We start from the raw sequence: 26,405 nt of genomic DNA on the forward strand, positions 1-26,405 counted from the left end.
CTCTCCGACTACACTTCAACTCGCTGTACTCCTTAAAACCTCAATCAGATGTCATCTAAGACTCCTACCTACAGCTCATGAAAGTGAGCAAGTGGCTCTATTACAGGGTCATAGCAGCACTGTTGTGAATTTGCCAGCTCGGAGCAAACATTTTGTCTGGCCATTGTCACAGAGGTATTTGGAAAGACCTTCATTTGGGGGCAGACTTGCCATCTGTGCATCTCGCATATTTCTATAGTCAAGGCCACAAGTGAGACTCTCTTTATCTTCATGTTCATATTTAGGCAGTTATTCTACCAAAGTGATGATGTCAGGCCATATCTAATAGTTTCCCTGTGTTTGCTTCTTTACACTGAGTAGTGACTTTACCAACCTACAGCACATTTTAAATGTAAAAAACGCTGTATTTTTTCACTGTGACAGCTATGCTAGATCTCCCAGGTACCTATGCCCTTAACATCTACAATGATCTCTGGGTTATATTTTTCTGGCAATAAAAAACACTGTGTCATGAGAAAATTCTCTCTCTCTCTCAGATAAGAAGCAGCAGCTCAAAAGAGTCCGATGCATCAATTCAGCCAGATCTGCAATGTTTGGATACATTTTAAAATGATCCACACTGAAACCAAATAAACTTTTTTGAAATTCAGAAAAGTTCAGTCAACTCTTTCCTTACTTTTCCGTTTTCCGTTTCATGTTCTTTTCTACTTCCTGATTTCTGCCAGGACCAGAAGCAGAAATACAGAGAGGGGCAGGCTTCTACTCAAGTTATTTTCAGCTAAATGTATGATATATTGTTAATCTCCTGGGAAATTTTAATCTCATGAAATCTCCATCTTGATTTCCAGACTGACTGGTATGGTTAAATCTAGCTAAACATCCAAACTTCTGCATGATTAGCTGAACCAAACACAACCTCCAAAACATTTCAAGTTGATCCTTTTACTAGTAACAATCATCAGCTTTATTGCAGGGATATTCACATTGATTCAAGGACTCCTATGGATTGCACAGCATACAGTTGTGTTCTATATCTGTCTTAAAACCAGATAGTTTTAATTTCATTTTATGAATGTAGTCAAAGGAATAAAAGCTTTTAGTTATAGAACATGCTTAATTTAAGCTTCCCAGAGCATGTGTGTAATGAACAAAGTAGTACATCACTTCTGAAAATATATTTTTAAAATTGAAAACAGAACAAATAATTTTCAAGTTCTGACCCTAAAATCCCATATTTTTTTTTAAACTGGACGATGCCAAGGGCAGAGAGCTAAGCCATGAACCACTCTGAAACCTGTCTATAATCATGTCATTTCAAATGATATTAAATGATAGTAAGAAATTCACTTAAAGAACAGCCAGGTACATGCCGTACAGATAAAACACATTTTTTTCATTGAGTAGGATCAAAGACATGTAAAGATTTACAAATCAGCAGAGCATTTTTATAGTCAATAAGGTGCTAACTAGGAAAGATTTGCCCACTGAGTTTTCACATGCAAAAGCTAGATATTCTAGAAGCCAGACCAAAATAAGTTCATGTCCTTACATTCTACAAGAAGAATAAATCAGATTCTATAAGAATAGTTTCTGTTTTTGTGAAGGAGAGAAAGGAAGGTTAGTATATAATTGCAGAGGAACCACTAAGTGAACTCAGATATAGTCTGAATCACAGTCAAAACAAAACAAAAATATCCAAAGATGGGAAGCACCTGGATAAAAAAAGAACACTGTCTTGAAATGTCTCAACAAATCCACTGGAAGGACAGAAAACTGGCTTAACTAGCAGACTGACTGTTTGCTTTCAGAAGCAGTGAAAATAGCAGAGGTAGCAGAATTACTAGCAACATCCTATTTTCCACTTAACACAAATAGCTAGTCTCCTTTGTACAGATGGCTCCCTGAGTCCAACAGAACAAACTGTGGCATATCAGAATTGTCTAATCAGTCTGAGAAGGCAGGAACACCTCCAGGCATTTCTCCTCCATTCGGCTTTCTCATTCTGAACTTCACCACATCTCTCCACTCAGATCAATGCAGCACTAGCTCCACTGCAAGCAGACAGCACAAAAACTCTTAAGTGTCTCTGGGCTGATTTAATACAGACATGTAACTAGGGGCTTGGCGGCACAAGAAAATTGTAGCAATTTAACTAAATCAGTTTAAAAATTGTTTAGTTAAATTGATGCAGCCAACACCCTTATGTTGTAGACACCCTTATTTCACTTTAGCAAAAGCTGGTAAGGAATTTACTTCCACTAAATTGAGCATATAAAAATTAAATGCTTTGCTGAAGCAGGCCATAATGCTGTTATTTGTAACAGAAGCAAAGGTGGAGAAGAATCCGTGAACAGGAAGGCAGAGAGTAGACTTGAAGGGAGGGGTGGAGGATTATTTCTTGAAAGCTCCAAGGGCAGGGAATGAGTGGGGATCTGTGAAGAACTGAGCAGGGACAGAGGTAAAAGTTCTGGTTCAAATGGCCATTGCTTCAGAACAGGATTCTCCTGTTTTGTGACACTGAATATGTGGGATGTGGCTGAAATGTGAGTAAACCATGTGACTGTCCAGGGTTCCCTAGAGGACTCACTGAAACATCAACATTCATGTAACTTTTGAGAAGGGCCATCAACATGGTAGTGTTACTTCACAAGGGAATGTTATCGAAGGGAAAGAAGCTCTGTTCTCTCCTCTGTTGTGAAAGTTTTCTAAGGTCAAAGTGAAGACCTATCCAGGACAAGTCCTCAAACAATTAATATTTTCCATCAGGAAACTTGCGACAAATGAGAAATTTCTTAAATCCCAATGCCTATTTCCAGGGGTTTGTAACTTGGCTGTAACTTTTCTTTCCTTTTTCTTTTTTTTTTTTTTCATTCAAAGTTCAAAGGAAACCTGCTTGGCCTTTTTTTAAAGTTTATTGCTTTCAGATGCTTTCTGGGGCTTTTTACATTTTGAAAATGGCTCTTAGTTCAGACTGTGGTTAGTGCCATTGGGTGTTCTGGGAGAAGAACAGCCCTCTGTTGTAGAAGAATTTGGTTTATCACTCTGCTAATGTTTTTAAACAAAAATGTCATAAAAACTTTAACAAACATATTCTGACCAAATGCTCCAATTTGAAGATCCACTGACTTGAGCTCCAAATTTCAGCAGTTTCCTATATGTTATGGGTCACATTGTGCCATTAAGGCACCATGCCTTCTGGAACTTCCTGAATGGGAAAAGAGTGCAGCATGCTTACGACACAACCAAGTAGATCAGCAGATCTTAGCCAGCACTCTGAAGGAGATCCCAAAATAATTCTCACGGCAGCACTCTCTTCTCTGAGATTCATTTTAGGTCCCTGCATTGTTTATTTATCTATCTATCTTCATTGGTCTTAATTCATCCGTGGCAAGTATCCATTGTGATGTAAAAGTCATCAAAAGAAAACCTTCCTTGATGTTTTGGAAGTAACTGAAGAGTCAACAATGCACGAATAGGTCTAAAATTGCTACATCAGTGATCTGGCTGGGTTTCTGAAAACTCTGCCCCCTAGACAAAGAAAAGAAATAAGTCTCCAAAAAGAGAAGTGAAGTGATCTTTCAAAAGAGGAAACTGTGGTGATCTAAACTCTTATTATAGTTCAGACAAGCTTGGGAAATGTTCAGAGCATGATGACACTCCGGATGATATTCTACATTGCTTCTAACTTGCAACTTTCTAAATTGCAATTTGGCAATCCTGAGATGAGTTTGGGGAAGAGAATTAATTTCCATATAAGGAGACAGATCTCCTCCAGATGCAGGTCCCGAAAATGGCAGAAAAGCACGAAAATTATGAATTAATTTATTTTAAAATGTTTGGAATGGCAATCATCATTTTTACCTCTCACATTTTTTCCAAGTACTGTTATTGAAGGGCCAGATCCAAAACTGGTGTAAATTGATTTACAGCAGCTGAGGATCTACTCCCCAAATTTTAACTTACATGAACATCAGTCTCTCTTAATTGAAAGGTTACTACCTGTGTGATTAAAGATCTATCCTGTGATTAAGGGTTTGCAGGATTGGGAGTTATAAATTTGTTTTTTTATCTATAAACTAATATAGAGATCGGTACTAAAAAATTCTCATTTGTCAAAGTTACTACACAACATAGGAAACAATTGGGGTTACAGATATTATTGAGTGATAACTATGGCTAAATGTTGCCTTTTTTGGGTTGGGGGCACAGTATCTGAATACCCTATTAAAAGCATGAAACAGAACAACAAAGCAAATGATATGTTGCTAACATGGTCTTTTAACCTTTCTAAACATTTAATTATAAATATCAAGTTTGTGCAATTTGGGATTATAAACACCAGCCTGCAGACTATGCTGATAACTACAGCTAAGTGGAAAGCCATCTTTCAGCATATTTTGACAGTCTGCAGCACAGTGCTAGCTCAGGGCCTATGTTGCCACAGACATCATAAGGTGTCGAAAACACTGTCAGGCATTTTAGATAAGAAAAGATTCAGGGCAAGGGAGAAGAACAGCTAGAGAGGACTAGAATTTATTAGGACTGTAGCAAAGGATAACCAGGAGGCCTCTGAGGGAATTCAAGCAGTATATACCCAGAAAGGAAATCAGCTAGAAGCTGAAAAAGATCTCTTATACAGGTAGCTAAAGTATCATTATACCAAGTCCTGACTATCAATATCTATCCATCACACCCATTTACATAGCTCTTAGGTGCTGCTACTCTTGTGTTTGGTTTAGCAAATCTTAAAAGGTTTGAGTGGTACCTATTTGCTTTTGTTTTAGTGAGAAAAGTGTATGTGTTATGAAGTTACAGCATGAAGATCATGTCACATTCTGTTCAGAGGCTTTTATCAAGACATCATATTAACCGTCTGGATCAGAGGCAAGCGCAGGAATTTAAATTTGACCCCTTTTGGAGGAGCACACTCTGTGACTCCACTGAGGCCCAGTGCTGGAGGAGCGGTCAGTTCCTGCCGCGGCCCAGGGACTGGAAGAGTTTGCTTCCCCCTGCCGCAGAGGATCTCGCTCTCTCCCTCACCCACCATAGCCCCAGGGCTTTTTCCCCACCCTCCCCCGCCCCCCGGCCTTGTGCACACCCCTGGTCTGGATTGTAATTTATGTGCTTAGTTAGTTTCCTTCACAAGCACAGAATTGAAGATGCAGGAGACTAATGCATAAGATTAATAATAGGAAATAAAGCATATTACTTCCTACCTCCAGTCTGTCCGTCCTCATTAATTTCTGTGCAGCAGCAGCAGCAGCTGCGGGAACGGGGACACCAGGATTCCCTGCAACCAGCATCGGTGCAGTTGGTAAGATCTCTGCTGGGACCAAGCCTGGGGAGACAGGCCCCAGGTAGGGATTAAAGGCTGCTGATGCATTGGTGGCTAAACTTGGTGCAACTGAAAACATTGGCTGGAAAAAAAAAGAAGAAACAATTCTTTAATGTTTATACTAGTCAGTATATTAAGTTCTACCATATGCTCTAAAGTGGCTGGTTCTGGCTGTCTTTTTACCCATAATAGTAGTGTATTTTTGCTATTAATACAAACAAAACATTTGTTCTAGCTAAGGAATATACAGCAGATATATGGAATCTTAATATACTCATTCAGTAAAAATTCCATTAAGAGGGAATTCAATTTTAAGACCCCACTCATTTTTGTCTATAAATGGTAATTCTCACATGCATATGCAATGTGGCAGTAGTACGACTGACCTTTGACTCTATCACCCCTTCAGCAGCCGGCCACAAGTCAGCACTCCCACATGGCCGTGTAAGAAAAGCATCTTACAACTGTGATGTCAGATACCCTCATGTGTACGTTTGAAGTGTGTACAAACATCCACAAATGAGAAAGGAATCTCAGTGGGTGAGAAAAGGCATCCTTACATTCAGTCATTGTTAAACAGCACCGACGTAGATACTCCTTTTATTTTCCCTACTGTAAATAGGTAGTGAGGCAGCGTAAAAGAGGTCCAAGATCAGAATATAACAGCAACAACAACAATTCTTTTTGGTAAAACTAAACAGGTTGCCCATCCAGATATTCAGTAGGAAATAAACGAACAATCTCAGTGCCCTGGATATTGAAGCCAACAACTGGAGCCTTCATAGGCTCCTTCAAGTTCATCCATTGTGAGGAGAACTTAAAAGGGTCCAGAAGCTCAACCAAGACTATAAGATCAAATTCTGTGCCATTACATTGGTGTAAAACTGAAGTAACTGTACTGCTCCACTGAATTCAAAGGAATTTCTCCATCAGTATAACTGACAGCAAAACTTAACCCAGAGTCTGTACTTCTGATATCTGAGTAGAATAGCTGGTAAACGCATCATGAAAGCTCTCTTCAAACCTGTATTCTTAGACTACAACTGAATGTGTACCTAACAGCCTAATGGATCTCCCTTTCTCTTTCTCGACTGTGTTTTCTCTTAGCCGGGTACGTGACACAAGGATGTGTTTTTGTATTCTCTAAAAAGTGACCCAAGTGCTTAGCAAGCCAGGAGCCAAAAATATCATTTTAAATGTTGGACAAAGGGACACTATATACAAAGATAATTTACAAAGCACGGTGGTATAAACTGGGAGTAAATCCTCTGATGTTTCTGGATCTTTATCAATGTCAATGAGAAGAGAATCAGGCAAATTTAGTGTAAGTTGCAGCAGGTTAATTTCATTTTGACAAATTCCATCTAATGCACAATGTACTTTTCATTAATATACTGTTAGTAGATGGAAAAATTAGTATAAGGCATCAAGCAACAGGATTGGCCAGTTAGTGCTGTGACTATATGGATAGCAATGTATGGCTAGAAGAGTCCCTCCTTCAGCTCAATATGCGAACTATAGGGTAAATCATATATTTTTCTATTCATTTTCTATTTAGATAATTAGGAATATACTGCAGGCTTTAGATCACTGCAATGAGAAGTGTAGCAGATTTTACAAAAGCAGCCTCAAATCATTCTGAACCTTGTCTTACAGGTACTTTGCAAAGTGCTGGATACATTTGTTGTATCAGATTAATAATTAATTATACTGACCCAGTCTAAGGTCCCTTTGCTCTCTCATGGTGCAAAGGTGACTTAGAGCTGCGATAAGCAGGCAGCACAGCATTTACCCTAGACTGGGGAATTCCCAGGTGGTGTGTAAATCCAGCTCTATACATTAAGATGGGAGCAATTCTCAGACAGTGCAGGAGCCCCAGAGAACCATTAAGAGTAGGCATAACTTACAGCACCCGTGACACTGCTCTCAGTTACACCAAGGCTAAATTAGCTCCTAGCTGGCCTCATGATGAAGTAGGGTAAAGATGGTGCTAAGCCACCTTTGCTACCTAGATGAGCTGAGCTCACACCTGAGAACTGCACACACAGAAGAGTATATATATATTATCATGCAAAGAGATATTTGTCCATTTTTCTACTCTAAAAACTAAGCCTAACATCTAAGATTCTCCAAAGATTTCTCCAAAGAATAAGTGTGTATTACTTATAATAACTATTTTCTTCAGGTCTCAGAAATTTCAGTTTATTCATTCCTTTCTACCACAATATTTCCGTAAAGTTTAGGTGTAGTTAATATAGGAAATATATCCTGCAAAACCTGGTACTAATTGTTTCTGATTAAACTAAGTAAATAAACCATGATTTGGTTGATCAACATACACAGTATCTGATAGTATGATACAGAAACAAGGTAAAAAAATATACAAACCATAACTTCTTTGAAAAAGTTGATATTTTGTAACTGTGCCAAAATAAATGGAAATAAAATATTAATTCACATTCTGAAATTAAACAAATTGAGGGAAGGGGATACAAGGTAGAAGCAAAACATTTCTAAATGCTCCACAGCAAGTCAAGGAAACTCCTTGGGTTCCCACAAAGCCTCAGCTTCTATTGCTGAGAACATTTCATTAAATCCTTTATACAAGGATTTAGTGCAATCCAGAGTAAGTCAGAAGAGAGGTTTGTGGGCAAGGAGGTTATATAGTTTGTTGAGCACAGGAATGGGAGTTGGGACTCCTATATTTTATTCCAATCTCTGTTACTGACATTGTGTGCTGTTGGTGAAGCCCCTGGTTTATCATGATTTGCCTTAATTTTCTCATCTGTAAAGTGGACATCATACTATGCAGTGTTGTTGTAGCCATGTTGGTCCAAGGATATTAGAGAGAGAAGGTGTGTGAGGTCATAGCTTTTACTGGACCAACTTCTGTTGGTGAAAGACTAGCTTTCGAGCTTACACAGAGCTCTTCCTTCATTGTCTGCTGTTTGTGTTGCACTGAAACAGTTTGACACTTTGACACAGAGTACTATGGACTGGTCATGAAATAATGTAAAATCACAAATATTATATAAAATGGAAAAAATAAATTAGAATTAAAAAAAATCTGAAATTCAAAACTGAAATTTTGACATTTTTCAAAATTAAAAATTCCCCAAAGCTTCTTTTTATTTTGAAATTTTGTTCTATGGGGATTTTCATCACAATAGATGCTTTTTTCAAAATATTTCAGTATGATGAAAATGGCATTTTTCAATGAAAAAACATTTTGACAACAAATTTCCATCCAGCTCCACCCACAAGGATAAATTGGTCTCACTACATATCCCATATATCTTAATAATCTCTTACATTAAAGCAAACAATAAATACATTAAGGTTTACAGTGAACAAGGAAAACAGGAAGACTTGATTTTCAGGCAGAACTGGGTCTCTCTCTTTATGCATCTAATTTTGTGGCTTCAAACAGCAATTTTGCCCAGATATCTAAACACCTCATTGTGCCTATATGTCTTGTAGATAGATATTCGAGCAACAGAAATTGTTCATACAAATAATAGCAGGGACAAACTATTTCCTGCAACTATTTGCACCCACAACATGTTTCAAAATCTGGCAATGACCACACCGCACCTCAAGCCGGGGGGGCCTTGTCTAGCCTGTCAGGGGAAGTTATGTATCTCTTTAAGGGCAGAGGCACGGAAGCTGCTGCAGACACAGATCAGGTCAGCATGAGGATGTTGACTCATCTTCCCCTCCTCCCCCCAGGGAGCTGGAAGAGCGGGGAAAGTACATAGGTGCAAGCTGGGCGGGCTTGTAGGGAAGGAACACAATGGTCGGAGAAATGATTTGATAAGGGTTTTAAAAGGAGGTGTTTGTTAAAGGAATGGAAACATTGCGGGTTCTTGGCTTCAATAGTAGGGAGCCAGTCACCCTTCCATTACAGACCATCTCTTTACCCTCAGTCAAGGTGTGGGGGAGGATAAGGTCCCAGCCGCTGGTTGGCTGGGGAGCAGGATGGACGGGGAGGGTGGCGGACAGAACCCCTGGGTAGCTATTGAAATGATCATGGAGTCATCTGCACTGAAAAACTTTTATCTATTGGGTACCCCCAGACAGTTGTTAATAAAGTTGCGGCCTAATTAAACCACATCCAGTGTCTCCTGCCCTCCTTCTGGTGAAGCCGGATAATGAGGCTGCATTAGCATTGTATGAATAACCTTTACTTTGGGAATTTCATGACTTTTGAGAGCTTAATTTTTCCAACCTTGGTACTTAGTTATTTCTATTTTTTTTATTTTTACATTTAATTTCCTTGGATCCTCAAAGCAAAAATAAATAAATAAAGCATAGAACTATTTGATTTGAGTTTATTTATGCCAATAAAATCCAGGATCTGTAGGTACGATAAACTCATTTGTAATTCAACACGCTCCAATACAACTGTCTGCAACTCACTGGGTTCCTTGAACCCTATTCAGCTTGCAAATGTTACAGGCTTTAATACAATGTCCCTTAATAAACATGTCCTTAACCCATGTTAATAAAGAGTTCTGAAACCTTCTAATATACACATACAAAATTGCCAGTTTTGATCAGAACACATACAAAATGTGTTCTCAAGCTAGAATAATTCAGAATCGGCTGAACTGGCTCACTTTTCAACATAAAAACAAAAACCAATACAAAAACCCTCAACACCTCTGCAATGAAACCAAACATGGTAATTTTCATAAAAAGGGAATCTGAGACAGTTATGAGACCGGCAACTTATAATATAGCTTTCAGTAGCTGCTACCTGCGCCTGCAATATTAGGTTATTACTTAAACAAAAAGGGGATTTCTTTAATCAACAAGCCTCAGAAAGTAAAGGTGCTGGCACATTCTGTTGAAGACTTCCCTTGTGGCTACATCAACGAAAGAGAGCTCCATTAGTCAAACTTCACACTGTTTCACAGCTCAGAATAAATTCCCAGGCAGCTTTATAAAATGCACTGTTGGCTGACAATTATAGTTAAATCAAGGGACACAACTTTCTGGCAGTGTATAAACAGTGGACCTTCAAGTCACCGAGAAAGCCATACACAATATCAGGGTGTTGGCAGCACAAACTTGCTCCCACTGAAACTTCACTGGAAGCAAAATTTGTTCCCAGCACTGGTAGCACTAGTGGGCTGAGGCTCTGCCTGGTTCATAAGCACAAATCAATAATTTAAGAATCTGAGGCAATCCTGATAAGTACAAGGAGGATGCCTCGACAAAGCTGAAAGAAGAATTAGTATGTATCTGTAGGGTTTGCAGATGTGGTTCTTTCTGATTCTCCACTGTGTTGAGCCTTGTGTAGCCACATACTTTACCCATGTAAAATGTAAGCAAGTCAAAACAGCAGTGTTTTAGACATAGGTCTGGGCTACACTAGCGGGGAGGGTTGAACTAAGATACGCAACTTCAGCTACACTACTCACGTAGCTGAAGTCGAAGTATCTTAGTTCAACTTACCTGGCCGTCCTCAGCTCCCCTGTTGACTCCACTTACTCTTCCTGCTGTGGAGTACGGGAGTCGATTCGGGGATTGATTTATCGTGTCTAGACAAGAGACGCGATAAATCGATCCACGATACATCGAACACTACCCGCCAATCCAGGGGGTAGTATAGATGTACCCATAGTTAGACTGTAAGCGCCTCAGGTCAAGGACTGTGTCACCTATGTATTTGTACAGTGTCTGTCAAAATGGGACTTCAATCCTGCCTGGAGCTTCTAGGCACTAATTTTAATAATACTTTTTACTCACTTTGCACAGATATTATCTGTAGGACATGAATTTTACAGTAGCTAAACTCCTCCCCCCCACCCCCGCATGATGACCCATCTTGGAGGACTGTGTCCTGGATTTCTCCTCAGCTATGTGACCCCGTTAGTGTTCTAAAACTATCCCATGTACTGCAGACCGTCTTGACATTCAGAGTACAAAAATAGGTATCTTCCTGGATTATACTCTAACATGGCTTAAACACGAGAATAATTTTGTCACTTTAAAATGTTGTTTTTCATGAGATGGGACGGAACCTGTTGTATCCTGCTAGACTTCCCTCAAATGTTATGTAAGCTTTAAGGACTGGCCATCAACACAATGAAGAAACAGAGGAGATGGACTCAGAGGCTAAGGATAAACACTGCTTAGGGCTTGGAGAAGCTTATATCCCCTCTTCTCTTTCCCACTCTCCAAAATGTTTGCATTATATCAGGGCCTGGAATTAGCCTGTATAGGATTCAAGTTCTCAAGCCCGATGGATGTGGTCACCTGCTCACTGGCTCAATCCTACCCACCTCCCTGCCTGCCAAGAAAAACTATTAAAAGTTGACACATGCCCAAATGCAGATTTGAATTTACCTTTCTCTTTGCCACCAGTAGAGGGGTAGCAGTGCATAAATACTGCTATTGGACAGACAATGCTTCAGCACTGTTGAACCGTTGCTTCAGCACTCAGCATGCCCTTCTGACCCTCTGCTTGCTCTGAGCGCTCTCCATAAATGTGTGCATTTTGCATTAGGGTGGGGAAGGATGTTAAAGTGACAGTATTTTCAGAATATCTCTTCCATGTTTATTATACTTTTAAGAAATTCAGGAGTAGAGCTGGTGGGGAATTTTTTGACATAAGATTTTTTTTTTTATCAGAATATGCTGATTCCGAAACTGATCTTGGGAATGTTCCAGATTTGAAACTTTCATCAAGAAAGCTCTCTCGGGTCCTTCATGGGAATTTCTGGTCAAAATATATAAGAGAGAGTGAAAACATACATACAAGCCTTTACCCATTCTGGAGTAGCCAGTAGCCTAGGGGCTAAGGTACTCACCAGGATTGGAGAAGACCTGAGTTCAAATCTGTACTCTACCTGATTTAGAGGAGGGATCTGAACTCAGGTCTTCCACATCCCAGGTGAATGCTCTAACAACTACCAGGTTATTGGCAACTGCAGGGTGTGGAGAACTGAAAAACATTCTGAACTGTCAGAAACCATTTACAGCCCAGCTCTATCCATCAGGCAGCAAAAGTTTCTAGAAAATGCAAATAAGCAGAATCGGGAGAAGAGGCTGAATTGGAAGGCTCAGGAATTTAAGATCGGGAATGTTAAGCTGATGTGGTATTTTAGTTTTGTTTTATACATTGAAGAGGTGCATCAACTTGAAATCTAGTCATTTCATAAATGAAATTTCAGTATCTGTCCCTAAATCCCCTGCCAATTTTTGTGGTTTTATGATCCCATCTTTCAAGCCCTGCACAGATATAAAACTCGTATCTGCATCCAATCCACAAAAAATGGGCCACGGATATTAAGTAGATATCTGTGGATTTGCAGGGCTCTACCCATTGTCCTACTTTTTTATTTAAATGTTTTTCATACTTAAATGCTCATCTGTGCTGAAAAAGACAAGTCCAGGGCCTCATTAACATCCTTGTTGTGAGAACAACACAAACTCAAATACAAAACTGATAAGCAATAGCCCATGCTATATTTGTAACCAACACCACCTTCCAAGATACTGAACTTCCACCAGTCAAGAAAGCTGAAGTGCTTCGACCAGGATATACTCCTCCATCAGAGTTTTTAGTTTGAAGTCAATGAAACTTGTGCTCCTGTGTCACCTAGGTGCTTTTGAAAATCCACACATAATTGCCTAAATGTGGGTTTAGGAGTCCAATTTAAGTCTGCTATTTTGAAAATGCAGGCCTGTGTGTATAAAAAGTTCACAATAACTGTTAATGTACAGAAAATCTAAATAACTTTTCACTGATAGCCCTGAAGCAGTTTTGTTTTGAAGTGACAAAGATTTTATGGCACTTTGAGAAAAGTTTTATTAAAAACTATAATTTTAGCTCCTGGTGCTTTAGATACTTATGCACATATTTAACTTTAAGCACGTGAAACTGATGGGAATAGAGTTATATACTTTAAGTATAGTTTTATACTTAAGTGTTTACAGAGTCAATTCATTTTCAATATTTTATAAAACCTCAGCCTGATTTTAATCAATGATTTTTAAAAATCATGTGATATAAATGATTTAAATTACCTTGATTTAAATCTCTTCACCTTGGGGAAACTGACTATATCACAGGAAATAGATTATACATACAGGCTGACAAAAGAATAAATTAAATGAACAGGAAAAAAAAGAGAGAAAATATTTTTTCTCTAATCTCTTCCAGTTACAGTATTCATGGCCATTACTGATATAAAAAATAATTTAAAATGTTTGTCAAACAGAAGTATGGTTTTTGAATTGATCCTATCACTTTACTTCCTCACTTCAGGTTCTTTGCTAAATTAGTTCATTTTGCTTTGGTTAAATCATATGTTATTGATTTTTAGTAAACAGAACACAAGGCAAAAGAACCAGAGTCAAATGGGATCATATATATATTTTTCCTGCAATACTCTGTAATAACATCTGTTTCAATTATGCTCAGGAAATCATTAAACAATTTTAGGGCCAGATTATTACAGTGACATCCATTTGCAGACAATATCGCTGGTGCACCAAAAACCCCTATTGTACATGCACATATTGAATGCACATGGCTTTTGAAAAAATAAATTCTATTGTTTTTGCACTCAAGTGATTGCATACAAAAATTGCACATGTAAGAGTTTTGTCCCTTAATATAAAGGGCTTATTGGAACACAAACAGAAGCCTTTGTGCTATGCTTTAAAATACATTGACCAAAATTCTGCTCCCAATTTGGGTACTGCATGGATGTAAGAAAAGGCAGAATTTGACCTACCAACTTTAATATTAAAGTAAATGTTACTTCCATTTGTTTATCTTGCAGAAAATTATTGTTCTAGTATTGTTTTAAAATAGAAATGTCACTGTAGCTTAGCTATAGCATCTATATATTAGTACAGTATGTGCAAAGCAAAGCTGTGTTTGGTTATACTGCATTATACAAATAAATTATGTGTTATGGACAATATTTTGCCAAAGCACCATCCTAAACTTGCACAGTCAAGTTCTTGCATGGTCCAAAACTTGGATTTGCACAAATACATCTATGGTTTTGGATGTTCAAAAACTTGGATGACCAGTTTGGGGCTATTTTGAAGATATAACCCACAAAACATATTCTTCATTTGAGCTATTTGACTGGTACAAAGAATGAGATTATTTCATATTAGAAAACAGGCATAAGACAGAGTGCACCAACTCACAGGTCGAGGCCTTTGGTAGGCCTACATTTTAGAGTACTATCTGGGTTATACTTTGATAGCATTATGTCATCTCCACGGTTAGTATGGTACCTTAACATTCTGTAGTTAGTATGCTGTCAGTCTACTTAATTTCCTTGCTTTAACTAGTACTACTTTTAATTTGAAGAAAGGCCTATCACAACACAGCAAAAATTAAAATGGAATATTTTCTCACCTTGAACGTATGGTATTGATAATTGGTATCAATGTCGATGTAATATGGAGATCCCTCCCCCCCTCTTTTTTGGAATGACTGAGGCATATAGTTCTATGAGAGAATAATAATTGTATTGAGTTAACTAATTAAAATATGTTTAAAAAAATGACTGATATTTTTAAAACCAGCAAGCATGGGACCTTGCAACTGTTTTACACAACTATGATAGTTCTTGCTACTGCTCTGATTTTTGCAATGTCTCTACTTTTACATTTAGGAATTTTAAATTACTACTACATTATTTTAAAATAAAAACCAAGTTAAAAAGAAAATCACAAATTATGAATGCAGTCTGCTAGGGAAGCAGGCAAAAGGAAGGTATCCAAGGGTGAATTCTATTTCATCAAGTTACCCACAACGAAGACAGGATGCTTGGGGAACAAACAGGGGAAAGTGCAGATGTAGGGTTTTCCAGCCATTCACTTCTCATAGGCTATCACTTTACCTCCCTCCATCCCTATGTATTAAATAAAAGAACTCCTGCAGCTGGCAGTGCAATGGCCTGCCTTATGTACTTTTTTGCATAGAACACACGAGTCCTGTTCATCTTTATTGGTACCCTCCAGTAACTGAGTTAGTGGCTTGGACCTGAAGGATTGGGGGCCAAATTTATCCTCAGTTTAACTCAACTGACTTTAGTGGAATTATATCAGCAATGTGTCCTGCACTGTGTGTTCAACTCCCAACTGCATATGTATATAGTTGGCTGATGACAGTCATATTTATATACACTGAGCTGTGGATCATTGCAGTAACACAAACTAACTCATCCCCTTGGAGACCAGTTTACATGATACACTGACATGTGCATATTAAGCAAGGTATCAGAAAAGTAGGACAGGCAATATGTATTAATGATTAGGGCATGTTGTAACCAGAGAATAGATTTCTGATAGGTTTTCCTTATTAGTCACATTTAAAAAAATGGGATTAATTTACTGATCCTTCTGCCTGACAAGCCTGATGTGTTGACCTTGCACATCAAATTTATATTAAACACACAGGTCAAACCGCCAGCTTTGAACTTTGTCTAACAGCGTACTGTGAACATGTAGTAATTTTAAAATTCCTACAGCATATGAACTGTGCAAAGGAAATCTATTTTGCTGGCACTCTGGATGGACATACATTTTTTCAAATTAAAATTAACATAATTAAATCAACAAAACAAGAAATAATATTATTCCAAGTACAGTTCATACAAGGTAAAATAAAGCACTGTGAATGGTTACAGAAAGGCATTTTATTGTATTTGATTTCTCCATCATTTAGTGGTTGATGCCAAATTTTACTGGAATTCTTACTAGATATCTGATACTGGCTATCTTATATCATCAGTCTTAGTCTATTTGCAATAACTTGTTTTATAATTATCAGTGGCTCTTCACTATGTTGCCCTGTTGATAAATAAGAGTTGGAAACATGCTTACCACAGGTTGTAATGGGGCACCAGGCATCATGGCATTGGCTAGTTGCATTTGCTGGGCCAGCATGGCCATGTTCTTCTGCTGAATCAGGTTATTGCGTCCATTTATCTCCAACTGCGTTTTTAAGTGTGGGGGTGGGTGAAGATATTTGCAGTTCTCTCTTGAGCATCGACCCTACACACAGGAGAAATGAGCATAACTGGTGTTAAAACAGCCACAGGAATATCTACCTTCATTATGTCACCAAACAAAAGAAATCAAAGATCTAGGGAGAAAAAGACAGGTAATTCTATGGATAACCAAATATTTATATGAGCAACAAATAAAGAATGATAGCATTAAAGTAGTATCACTAAACTATATGCTTTTACAGCATGTCCCCAGAGAACTACTGTTGCTAAAAGTGAGCAAAATGCTGTTTCCTTGAAAAGAAAACGTAACTGTTTTCTGTGGTTACAAAATCTTTTTCAATTAAAAATACCCTAGCCAACTACTGGAGTACAGTCCAACTTTAAAAGTGAGCCCAAGAATGTACAAATACTATTCTCAACATGCTAAAGACTGATCTGTTTGCATTACAATAAGGGGAATAGGAAGCAATGAAAGGTTAGACTAGCATTCAAGGGTAGTGATATTACTAGGGAACTAACACTGCAAACCAATACAGTTCTACAGCTCTGATTATAACTACAACATGGCACTCCTGGGAAAAGGTTATCATATAAAATACTTTTTTTTTTTTGGAAGTGGCCTATGAGAGGCCGAAACCAACTGTGGCAGTAATATGCATGTTCTATACAATAAATTGGACATGCTAATTTTGTCTGGATTAAAAGGATGCATAAATGTGAACTTCAGTTACATTTTTTTAAAAAATGAGATAGAAGTAATTTCAGGTACATCACCTACCCCAGAGTCCCCCACCCAAGAAGACAAATTTGCCTGTTATTTCAGAACTGTTTCTCTCTTCCCTGGTGCTGTTTGAAAGACCCCACACATAACAAAGGAAAATTACTTCAGAAAATGTTTTCAAAAGTGACCTCTGATTTTTGGGTGCCTTCCTTAAAATCTGGGGTCCCAGCTTGTGAAACTACGAGGCCTCATTTTTGGGAGTGGTAAGCACTCACGGCTCCAGCTGAAGTCACTGAAACTGTGCAAGAGCTACACTCTAAAAACTAGCCCGAAGGTTTCCAGAATTGGGCATCCAAAAAGGCGGCACCTAAAATCACGTTGGAAAATGCTGGCTTTCCTAAATATACAGGAGAAAGAGTAAAACTGAGTATACACAAAATGCTGCCAAATGCACAAAGTAAACACACTGAAAAGCAGGAAAAACAATTTCCCTCAGTAAATCTCTGTTATAGAAATTTTTGTAACAGCACATATCACAACAGTAGATAAAACATTACCAGAGAGAAGTATGATTTTTAAGATTGTATTCATATGACTGAGATTAGAAAACATCATCATTCATTAGCAATATGAAAAGCCCTATGCAATAACCTTTCTTAAACTTTCAACAATGAAGCCCGTTCTTCCTCTGAGACACTAAATCAACTGAAAAAACAAAAATACAAGTAGAATATAATCTTTTGTTGGGAGAACAGATCTCTTAAACTGTGAGTTTTCGCTTTCTCTCTTAATCTTTGAAATGAATCCAAGCAGGAGCAGAGACAGAAAAACAAAGCCCTAATTTAAGCTGTTTTTATCTGGCTTGGCTTTGCTTTTTCAGGAAACAAATTAACTCAGTATAGTTTGACCTTATACTGAATTTTGCTCAAAAAAACTACAAAGCTAATTTGAACTCTCTTTTTAAGTAAAAAAACAAAACAAAACCTTGTTTTCTACCTATCTTTTTCTACTCTTGGCAGCTCAACATATATGAACCTAATTTTCACAACGAGCCAATTGGCATTTCAATGATCTTTGAATAATTCAGTATGTCTGATAATGGGATTTTACATAATTCTTGAAATCGCTTTGGGGTTATGTATCCATTGCAGTCACTCTAAAGAAATACTGCATTAAAATGTATTTTTCAGATTACCTGTTTATAATTATTTAGAACATATCCATGAGTGAAATATAGTTTCCATTACAAGATTCAATCTACTGAATCCTGCTTATCCAGAGCAAGGATGGATAACCAGATATACCAATTTATTACAGGTACAATAGAAAAAATGCAGATGCAGGTACAAAACAAACAATAGCACTATCATGCTGGTCAAGTTGAGAGACATATTTATATAGCTTCTTGCGCTAGCAGTCCTCAGAAGGTCATGGACGATGGTTCTGTGACAGGCTGAGGCATATTAGGGAAAGGATGCCTTGCTACAGAAAGCCAAAAATACTTCCACGATGTGGGGCTGTGGACCTGTCTGGAGGGAGAAGAACTTATGCTCCCAACCTCCCGATTTTGCATCTATCCATACCCCCAGCAGGGATCACAATGGTGGTGGGAGTTAATACAGCCTCAGCAAATCCCCAGAGTATCCCTTCCCACAGTAAAAGCTGTGGCATGGGGATCAGGTGGAGGAAATCTAAGTGAGAATCCCCTCACAGAGTTTGTCCCTTATTGTTCTGCTGGGGGTGTGTGGTTTACCCTCATTTGCAATGAGTCACAGGCCCTGCCCCCAAGTCCCATGAATCTTCTGGGATCTGCCGGAGGCCCTGACCATCCATATGTAGGCAGAGAAAGCAACTCTTCGTGGCATGTTTTCTTTGGAGCCGCACTGCCCCAGGGGCTTTCCCCGGCTACAGCTGCCCTAGGGACCCCTTTTGGGGGACTGTGGAAGTGGCTCTAAAGACAAGCTCCAGATAATACAGCCCCAGTTTATATTATCTTTTCCAGGTAAAGTCCACAGAGACAGAGTGGGACACTCCTGCCCCTGGCTTACCTAGTCCTTGCCCTTTTTCTCTTTCCCTCCCAGTCTTACAGAGATCACAGGAGCAGAGAGCCCTCTCTGAAGTCTGAAAGAAGGCCATTCCTTGTAGGAGGCTGACCTTGCTTACCAGATGGGAGGAGACAATCCATGCCTCAGAGGATCCCCTCCGCCTGTGGATCCGGGGGACACAGTCCACCATCATTTCCATTAGACTTACCCCTATGTAAGGCAATTGGATTCGGCTGAGACAGTGAGAATGCAGACTTTGCAGGGCCATTTTGCAGCCCCAAAATATACACTTTAATATTAAAAATACCTTTTGTTATTCTTTTTTGAAACACATGAATGGAAGGCTATATTAAGAATGTACCATTATTGTACCTGAACTCTTAAATTCACTCAAGGGTAAATTTGAATAAATTGAAGAAATCAAATTTTATGACTTTTATGACTTTTTTAGAGTTCTCTGTCCATCTCATAGAAGAACATGTCTCATCCTTAAATAGCAAAAACCGATATTTCCTAATATTCAACATTTATACACACACACACACACACACACACACACACACACACACACACACACACACACACACACACACACACACACACAAAATATTACATCTGGCTTATGGACTGCATTTTTCTTTAACAACCTCCACAAAAAAAGTTCCTTCAGTGTTGTTTTGCTAAGCCATTTAATCAATGAAGATCTCACACAGAGAATGTATGTATCTACACAGTGCATATGCTGTGGCATAAATGTAACATAATTCCCTCATGATGTTCCAAGCCACCATAAGGAGGATCTGATTGGCCAAATATCGTATCTAACTAAAAACTACAGCCATTTAACAAGACTGTGATGAAAATAAAGTTCTCCTCTTCCAAAAAGAAATTCTAATCTGAAATTGCAAGGTAGGGTGGTAGGAAAGCGAGAGATTTCTTATTCAGCTTTGACAACTAGAGATAATCCTGTCTAATGCGACAACAGGACATGGCTTTATCTAGAAGACAGAATGTATGGGCCGCATTAAACAGAACTCTGTGGCTGTGATGCAGCTAGGCTAGAGGACTGCAGTGTGTCAGCTTTGTTTTGCTGAGTCACTTTATGAAATCCTCCTTTCTTTCATTAGTTTAAAGTCTGACTCAATGTTGTTTTAAATCTTTTTTTTTTAGTTTAGCAGAGTGTTGAGAAAAATAAAGATGTAAGGGTTAAAAAGGTCGCAGGACAGAGATTGGGAAGCCCAGAAACTAAATTTTACAGTTTCCTTGCAATTTTCTCCTCAGACAGGAAGGTTTGGACTAGTCTTGAAGGCAGCAGAGTACGGTATTGCAGCCTTCTATCCCTTTGCATCCTGGGAATCCCCCGGGAAAGGAACCCTCATTCCCAAGAAAAGGTTGCCCTAAGCTGCTTCTCTGATTCCTTCCTCCCCAGCAGCATGGCTCCTATAGGTGGGAGGTGACTCCAATCCAGTGAGCTACATTATCCACTTTAGAATCTGACTAGAAACTCTGGATGGATAGTGAGAATACATATAACTCTAAGAATGGAGAAGGCAGGCAAGCCGAAAAGGAGCTCCACTTGTAGGTAATTAATTTCACAGTAAGTAATTTCATATAATCACTTCTCTACTTTTATGTACAAAAAAGGTCACTGTAGCAGGTCTTTAGTACAACACTACAGATCAGGATACAGTGGTGATAGAGAGCTAGGTAGAAGAAGGGGCAAATGGAGGGTGAGTGGTAAAGCACACAAAGAGAGCTTTAAGGCCAGATCCTCCACTAGTATACAGTGCCATAACTGCACTGACTTCAATAAAGCTGTGCCAATTTACACAAGTTGAGGATCTGGTCTCTAATGGACACAGTCGGGGCTTCATTCCTTTGGCATAAACAATCGCTGGAGCATACATATTTGGAGCGAGAGGCCCACGCCTGGCCTGCTTCTTGTCCTATACTATGTAAGTGTAACTGATTTGCTCGTTTGCATTTGGTACATCTCCAGCCATTGTGAAGATTTTGTGAGATTCTTATTTACCCATCTTTGTGGTGTGCCAGACACGCTGGCCACAGATCCCTGCACTTGGCCAGAGTACAAATGGAGTCAGTGGGACTGTATAAGGGCAGCGTCTGGGCTAGAATCAGGGTCTAAAGCTATCGGGCCAGATTCTGTGATCACTTATACTGGTTTTAAAGCCACCTAACTTCATTTGTGTCAAAAGACTCAGACCTGAGTCAGTCCACTCAGAGCAGAATCAGCCCATTAGACCTTGTTTTCCATAATTGTGTGATACAGTTAAATGGCAACTGCAGAAGTCTGAGTTAATGGCTATATGTAACGTTGTGATTCTACTATGAATAAAAGGATTTCCTTGTTAGCCTGTCAAAGTGACAGAATACGTTTGATTGGATTAAGGCAGATGACAATTTAGCTGAGAACATCTGCTCTCAAACAGTTAAAGATTTGTTAAAACTTTAAAAAACAGGCCAATGGTATACATAGTAAGCTGTGCTGGGTGTCCTCGTCCCTTGCAAATATATCTTCAAATGTCAGCAGCAGGTAAAAAAATAAAGTCAGGGTGCAGTTAATGGAGAAAAATGCAACAATTACATTGTAGACGAGATATGAAATATTGTGCGTAATCTGACCAAATAATGTAGCACTTTGAAACTGACTATCTCGGGGACCCAGTCTAATATTTCAAATAAAGATTACGACACTATGTGATAATCAAATCCTATGTAATAAATACTAGAGATTTGTGGGGGGAGGGAGGTGCATTAAAAACATAAAAATAAAAAAAATCCAGAAAAGTGTTGAATTTTAGCTTGTTATTTCAAGCATAAAATGAGTACATAAATCTCAATTTTCAACATTACTATAAATATAGCTGAAAAAAACATGCCCTCAAATCAGATACATTCCATCCTTCTGCACAGGACTATATATTGTGCATGTGCAAAAGGATGCAATTGGTTTAGTAGGTCTGTTTAATCTTCAACTCCTGTGATGTTATGACATTACAGCAGTCCTGAAATAACCTTTGAAGCCGGAGTAATGTCATCACCCCACATAACTGCAACTTTCAGTCTGAAGTCCAATGGCCAGATTTTAAAAAGGTATTTAGGTGCCTAACTCCCACTGAAATAAATGATAGACACCTAAGTACGTTCAAACATCTGCCCCTGAGTCAACAAGTGATAGTGCTTGTGGGGATTAGTTGCATAATTCTCAAAGTCTTAATGGGAAGGCATACTGATTACATTTCCAGATGATTATGGGCCAGATTCTAGTTTGCAATCTGGCTCCTTTACACTAAGTAACACTGGCCATGATTACCAAGCTAAGAATTCTCCTAGCAGATGGGAACTTCCAACAGGCATAAAAGCTGGTGGGGCTGACTCCTGTGCCAACTGCAATGCCCCAGGGCAGAGCTATGTCAAGGAGGGAGGGGAAGAGCCAGTGATGGAACAAAGCTCTGCTCCTTAGAGACCATAGTCAGCTGTCAGAAGTATAGAGCAGCCCCTAGGCTGCTATAATTGTCAGATGGGTCAGGAGAACTTAAGAATCATGTAGCTGTAATCAGCAACCTGAAGTCTCCCGTCCCCCACTCTCCTGTACCAAGCTATCTTGGCTCAGGAGGGAATATGGCCCTTAATCTTTAAAGATTCATTAGAACTGACTGATCCTGGTTGATTTTTTAGCAACACACTGACAGCATGGACAGGTATTTAAATCAAATTTGCACAGATAAACCAACTTCATTTCACCACATGACTTTCCAATCAAATTTAATATAAGTTGTAATGTTCTGTAAAAGAACCAGCACCTTTGGACCATCTTTAGTTTGGTCTAACTTTTTTATATTAAAATCCACATTAATGATCCCTGCTGACAACTTACAGAAAAAAATCACAGATCTTTACCAGCTGCCTGAAAGATGACATTTTACACTGAAGCAGTGTGGAAATCAGACTTAATTACTGTCAAATGAGTAAAGTGAAACTACAGTATGAGCACTCCTTGAGTTACCCCATTTTAGACTAAAAAAGAACGTGATTCACAGATACAGTGTGGACACAGATTAGTCTCCTACTTTCCTATTTTCCCTATAGATTTTCATTGTCTCTTTCTCACTCCTTCCATTTTATGGGGGATTTTTAAGAGATGAGCTACAAATAGGGAAATGTCACTGGTTCAGCTTGTGATGCTGGCAGCTCATGCCAAGGGCCCCATGTCCCAGATGGACACTGACAGATACATAGCCGGAATCTGTCCAGCTCACTTGTGGGTTAATAGCGATAAAATAAATATTAGCATTCTAAGAAAAAGTTTAGTGTTTAGATTCTATTAAATGACTATGAGTTGCTACATGCATTAATCTTACTTGTAATAATATTTGTGTTCCATATTGTAACATAATATTTGAGCAGTTGTATTGTGAGCCTCTGTGACTGTATGAATCACCAGACAGGAGAGGGACATTAATTTGTGTGAAGAGCTGCTCTTCTATAGAAATTGTTATTCCCCTTTCAAAAGAGGAAGTGCATCAATACTTGACAGGCTATAGGTGGATCTTACAAATGAAACTGCCCTATATCTGGACTAAGGAATTGTCAACAAAAGAACTAAAGACTTATTTTTTTCTGTACTCCTCCCCATTAAGATGAATCATGCAAGTGGACTCCTCCCATCAGCCAAATTTGCAGCTCAAAGCACATGGCAGGATGGGATAAAAACCCCAAACAAAAGGAATGAAGTATCTCTATGCTGTTTGGACTCTGCAGGGAAAAGGTGTTTCTAGGCATAAGCAAGAGATCCCCAGCTGCTTATCCTGGATTATCCCTAAAGGTCAAAAAGAGCTTGCTGATTATAGAAACCTATATTTCCTTTTGAAACCTTAGACTGTAAACTCATTGGTTTGTCTATGTTTGCTTGCTTGCTTTAATCTTGTTTAATCTTGCTTGCTTTAAACAACTCCCTAATTTCCTTTATCTATTTAATAAATTGTCATACAGGTTATTACAGAATTGGCTACAAGCATTGTCTTTGGCGTGAGGCCTAAAGTGCAACTGACCTGGGGTAAGTTACTGGTCCTTTGAGATCAGGAGTAAACTGAATGTTGTTGTGATTCTTCGTGTAAAGGGCCATCTATCCCAGAGATATACTCACCTGGGTGGCAAGACAGACTAGAGTACCCAAGGGGGCTGTCTGTGACTCCTGTGTTAAGGCTGCTAATGTGCCTGAGGAGTTTGCATTTGGTGCAGTTGATTGGTGAAATCCAAGTTTAGAACGCCAACTAGGGGTTTGTGCCTTGATTTGTAACGATCTGCCCTGAGGTTGGTACTCATGCACTTGCATCACCACTAGGAGCATTACACACCTGAACCAGTTCTGTGTCTTGAAACAAGCTCCCTTTAATTTTAATCTCCCTCCCCTCCCCCCGCAAGAGATAGATGTATGCCAAAGGAGAGAGAAGGAGAGTCAGTAAATGCTCTGGGGCCTCCATCAAATGCCTGGCATACCCCACCATAGGAAACTTGCATCAAATGCCCTGAGAACACATCAGGCAAACGTGGCTGTGTTATATTTATAATCACATAACCAAAGAACAACACTGGTTGGTGCAACCTGACTTACAGAATTTAAAATATAATACATTATCAAGATACAATTCTGATACTTGAGAATGACACTGCATTTTGTCCTTTCTTTTAAAATCAAGACTGTCACTGGAAAAGAATTAGGCTAATAGCTGCCATCTGGAATGTTATATATAAATGAGACTTAACATTTAGCTCTCTGATGAAAATGGCTGTGGCACTCTAAGAGGACATGCGGGGATAGGAAGCGGGGAGGTGGTAGTGGGGATGTATGGCGTCACTACTCTTAGTAGGGTTAGCATATTTCAGGTTCCCCAAAAGAGGACACTACGTAGGAGTGGGAGGGGGGAACAATTGGGGGAGCTGGAGAGGTACTTAATGGAGGTGGGGGACAGTGTTGGTGGGGATACTCACAGTGGCAGGGCAACTGGCACAAACCCAGGACACAGCAAAAGCTGTTAGTTGGCACCTCCCTGCAGGACCCCTCCCCCTCTAGGGCTGGGAGCCGAGGCCTGGGTGGGTGGGATTTGGCAGCTGTAGCTGCAGGGGAATGGACCAATCAACTGCCGATGCTGGGGAGGGACCAATTGGGAAGCGGATCAATCGGTGCTCTTTCTGAGCCACAGCCTCTGATCTGCAAAAACCCTGGACATTTCCTGTTATTTGAAAAATCTGCCCAGACAGAGGACAGAGGCTCAAAAAAGAGGCAATGTCCGGAAAAACCCGGAGGTGTGGTAATCCTAACTCTCAGTGTACTGGTGCTGTGTTTTCCAACAGTCTCAATTTGGATATTACCATAATATCCAACAAAATGCATTTGGATGACAGTAAATGAGGAGCTACGAGGAAAGAGTTCCCCCTCCTTCTGTCCTCAGATGTTACAGACAAGCAGAGATGTCAGGCAAAGAACTGATTTATGGTGTTGCTACTGGAATGCAAGCATAGTGGTACTTCAATATGCAGCATGAGAAAAGTCAGAATATATGCATCTTGGCGAAGTTTATTACTAAAATGTTCTCATCTATTAGGGCTGTAACCAAGTCTTGCGGGTCTGGCCATAATAACCAAAGAACATCTCCTGATTCAGGATACCATCTGTGTATGAGCAGATATGCATGTTTTTTCTGCACATTTCCTCTCCATGCGAAGTCATTATTCTAAACTAAACTATCTGGGATTAAATAATACAAAACAATGCTACAATATGACTTTTAAAAGTAATGTAAGAAAGAAATTTATTAAGGAGGGAAGGGCAACTCTTCTATAACTGATGCCATGCTATGTTTACTCCAAAGAAGAGCTATCACATTTCAGGTGCATTAGCAATTTAACATATCTAATCATGTTTCATCCTTTTCAGAGTTTGGAAGAGGTCAAATTACTGTTAGGCAACTAGCAAACATATTCATGCTAAGGAATACTGGTAGCGCTGCTGTGACACTGGCAGGCCAGATGCCAGCTCGTGCCCAGGCTGCAGGTGTTAGTTAAGAACTGACAAACTTATAGCTGGAGACCAGACCAGTTCACCCATATGTTAGTTTTGCTCAGAATAGGTATTAGTCTTATAAGAATGTATTTAATATTTAGAGCCTGTGAAATGCATGCATTAATCACACTTATAATGTCTTGTATTCCATGTTATAAGAAAATATGTACGTTTTGCTTTATAACTTCTTTGAAAATATTTGCTCTGAACTTGTGAACTGAGGCATGGG

At 39.1% G+C, this 26,405-nt stretch overlaps 1 protein-coding gene across 15 annotated transcripts in view; it reads right to left on the reverse strand.

The window, feature by feature from the left end:
* Nucleotides 1-26,405, reverse strand: part of MBNL1 (muscleblind like splicing regulator 1) — a 197,739-nt gene that overhangs the window by 21,342 nt on the left and 149,992 nt on the right. For 9 of the 15 annotated variants that reach the window (XM_039488856.1, XM_039488867.1, XM_039488859.1 and 6 more), the window contains 4 exons: nucleotides 16,199-16,369; nucleotides 14,727-14,819; nucleotides 7,724-7,756; nucleotides 5,217-5,417 (listed from right to left, as the gene is read on the reverse strand). In XM_039488856.1, coding sequence (XP_039344790.1) covers nucleotides 5,217-5,417; nucleotides 7,724-7,756; nucleotides 14,727-14,819; nucleotides 16,199-16,369 — 498 coding nt within the window. Of the gene's footprint in view, nucleotides 1-5,216; nucleotides 5,418-5,721; nucleotides 7,683-7,723; nucleotides 7,757-14,726; nucleotides 14,820-16,198; nucleotides 16,370-26,405 lie in introns of those variants that run through there. The other 6 variants (XM_039488864.1, XM_039488863.1, XM_039488866.1 and 3 more) reach the window with 3 other exon arrangements.

Source organism: Mauremys reevesii, linkage group 9 (assembly GCF_016161935.1).
Source record: "Mauremys reevesii isolate NIE-2019 linkage group 9, ASM1616193v1, whole genome shotgun sequence".
NCBI lineage: Eukaryota > Metazoa > Chordata > Testudines > Geoemydidae > Mauremys > Mauremys reevesii.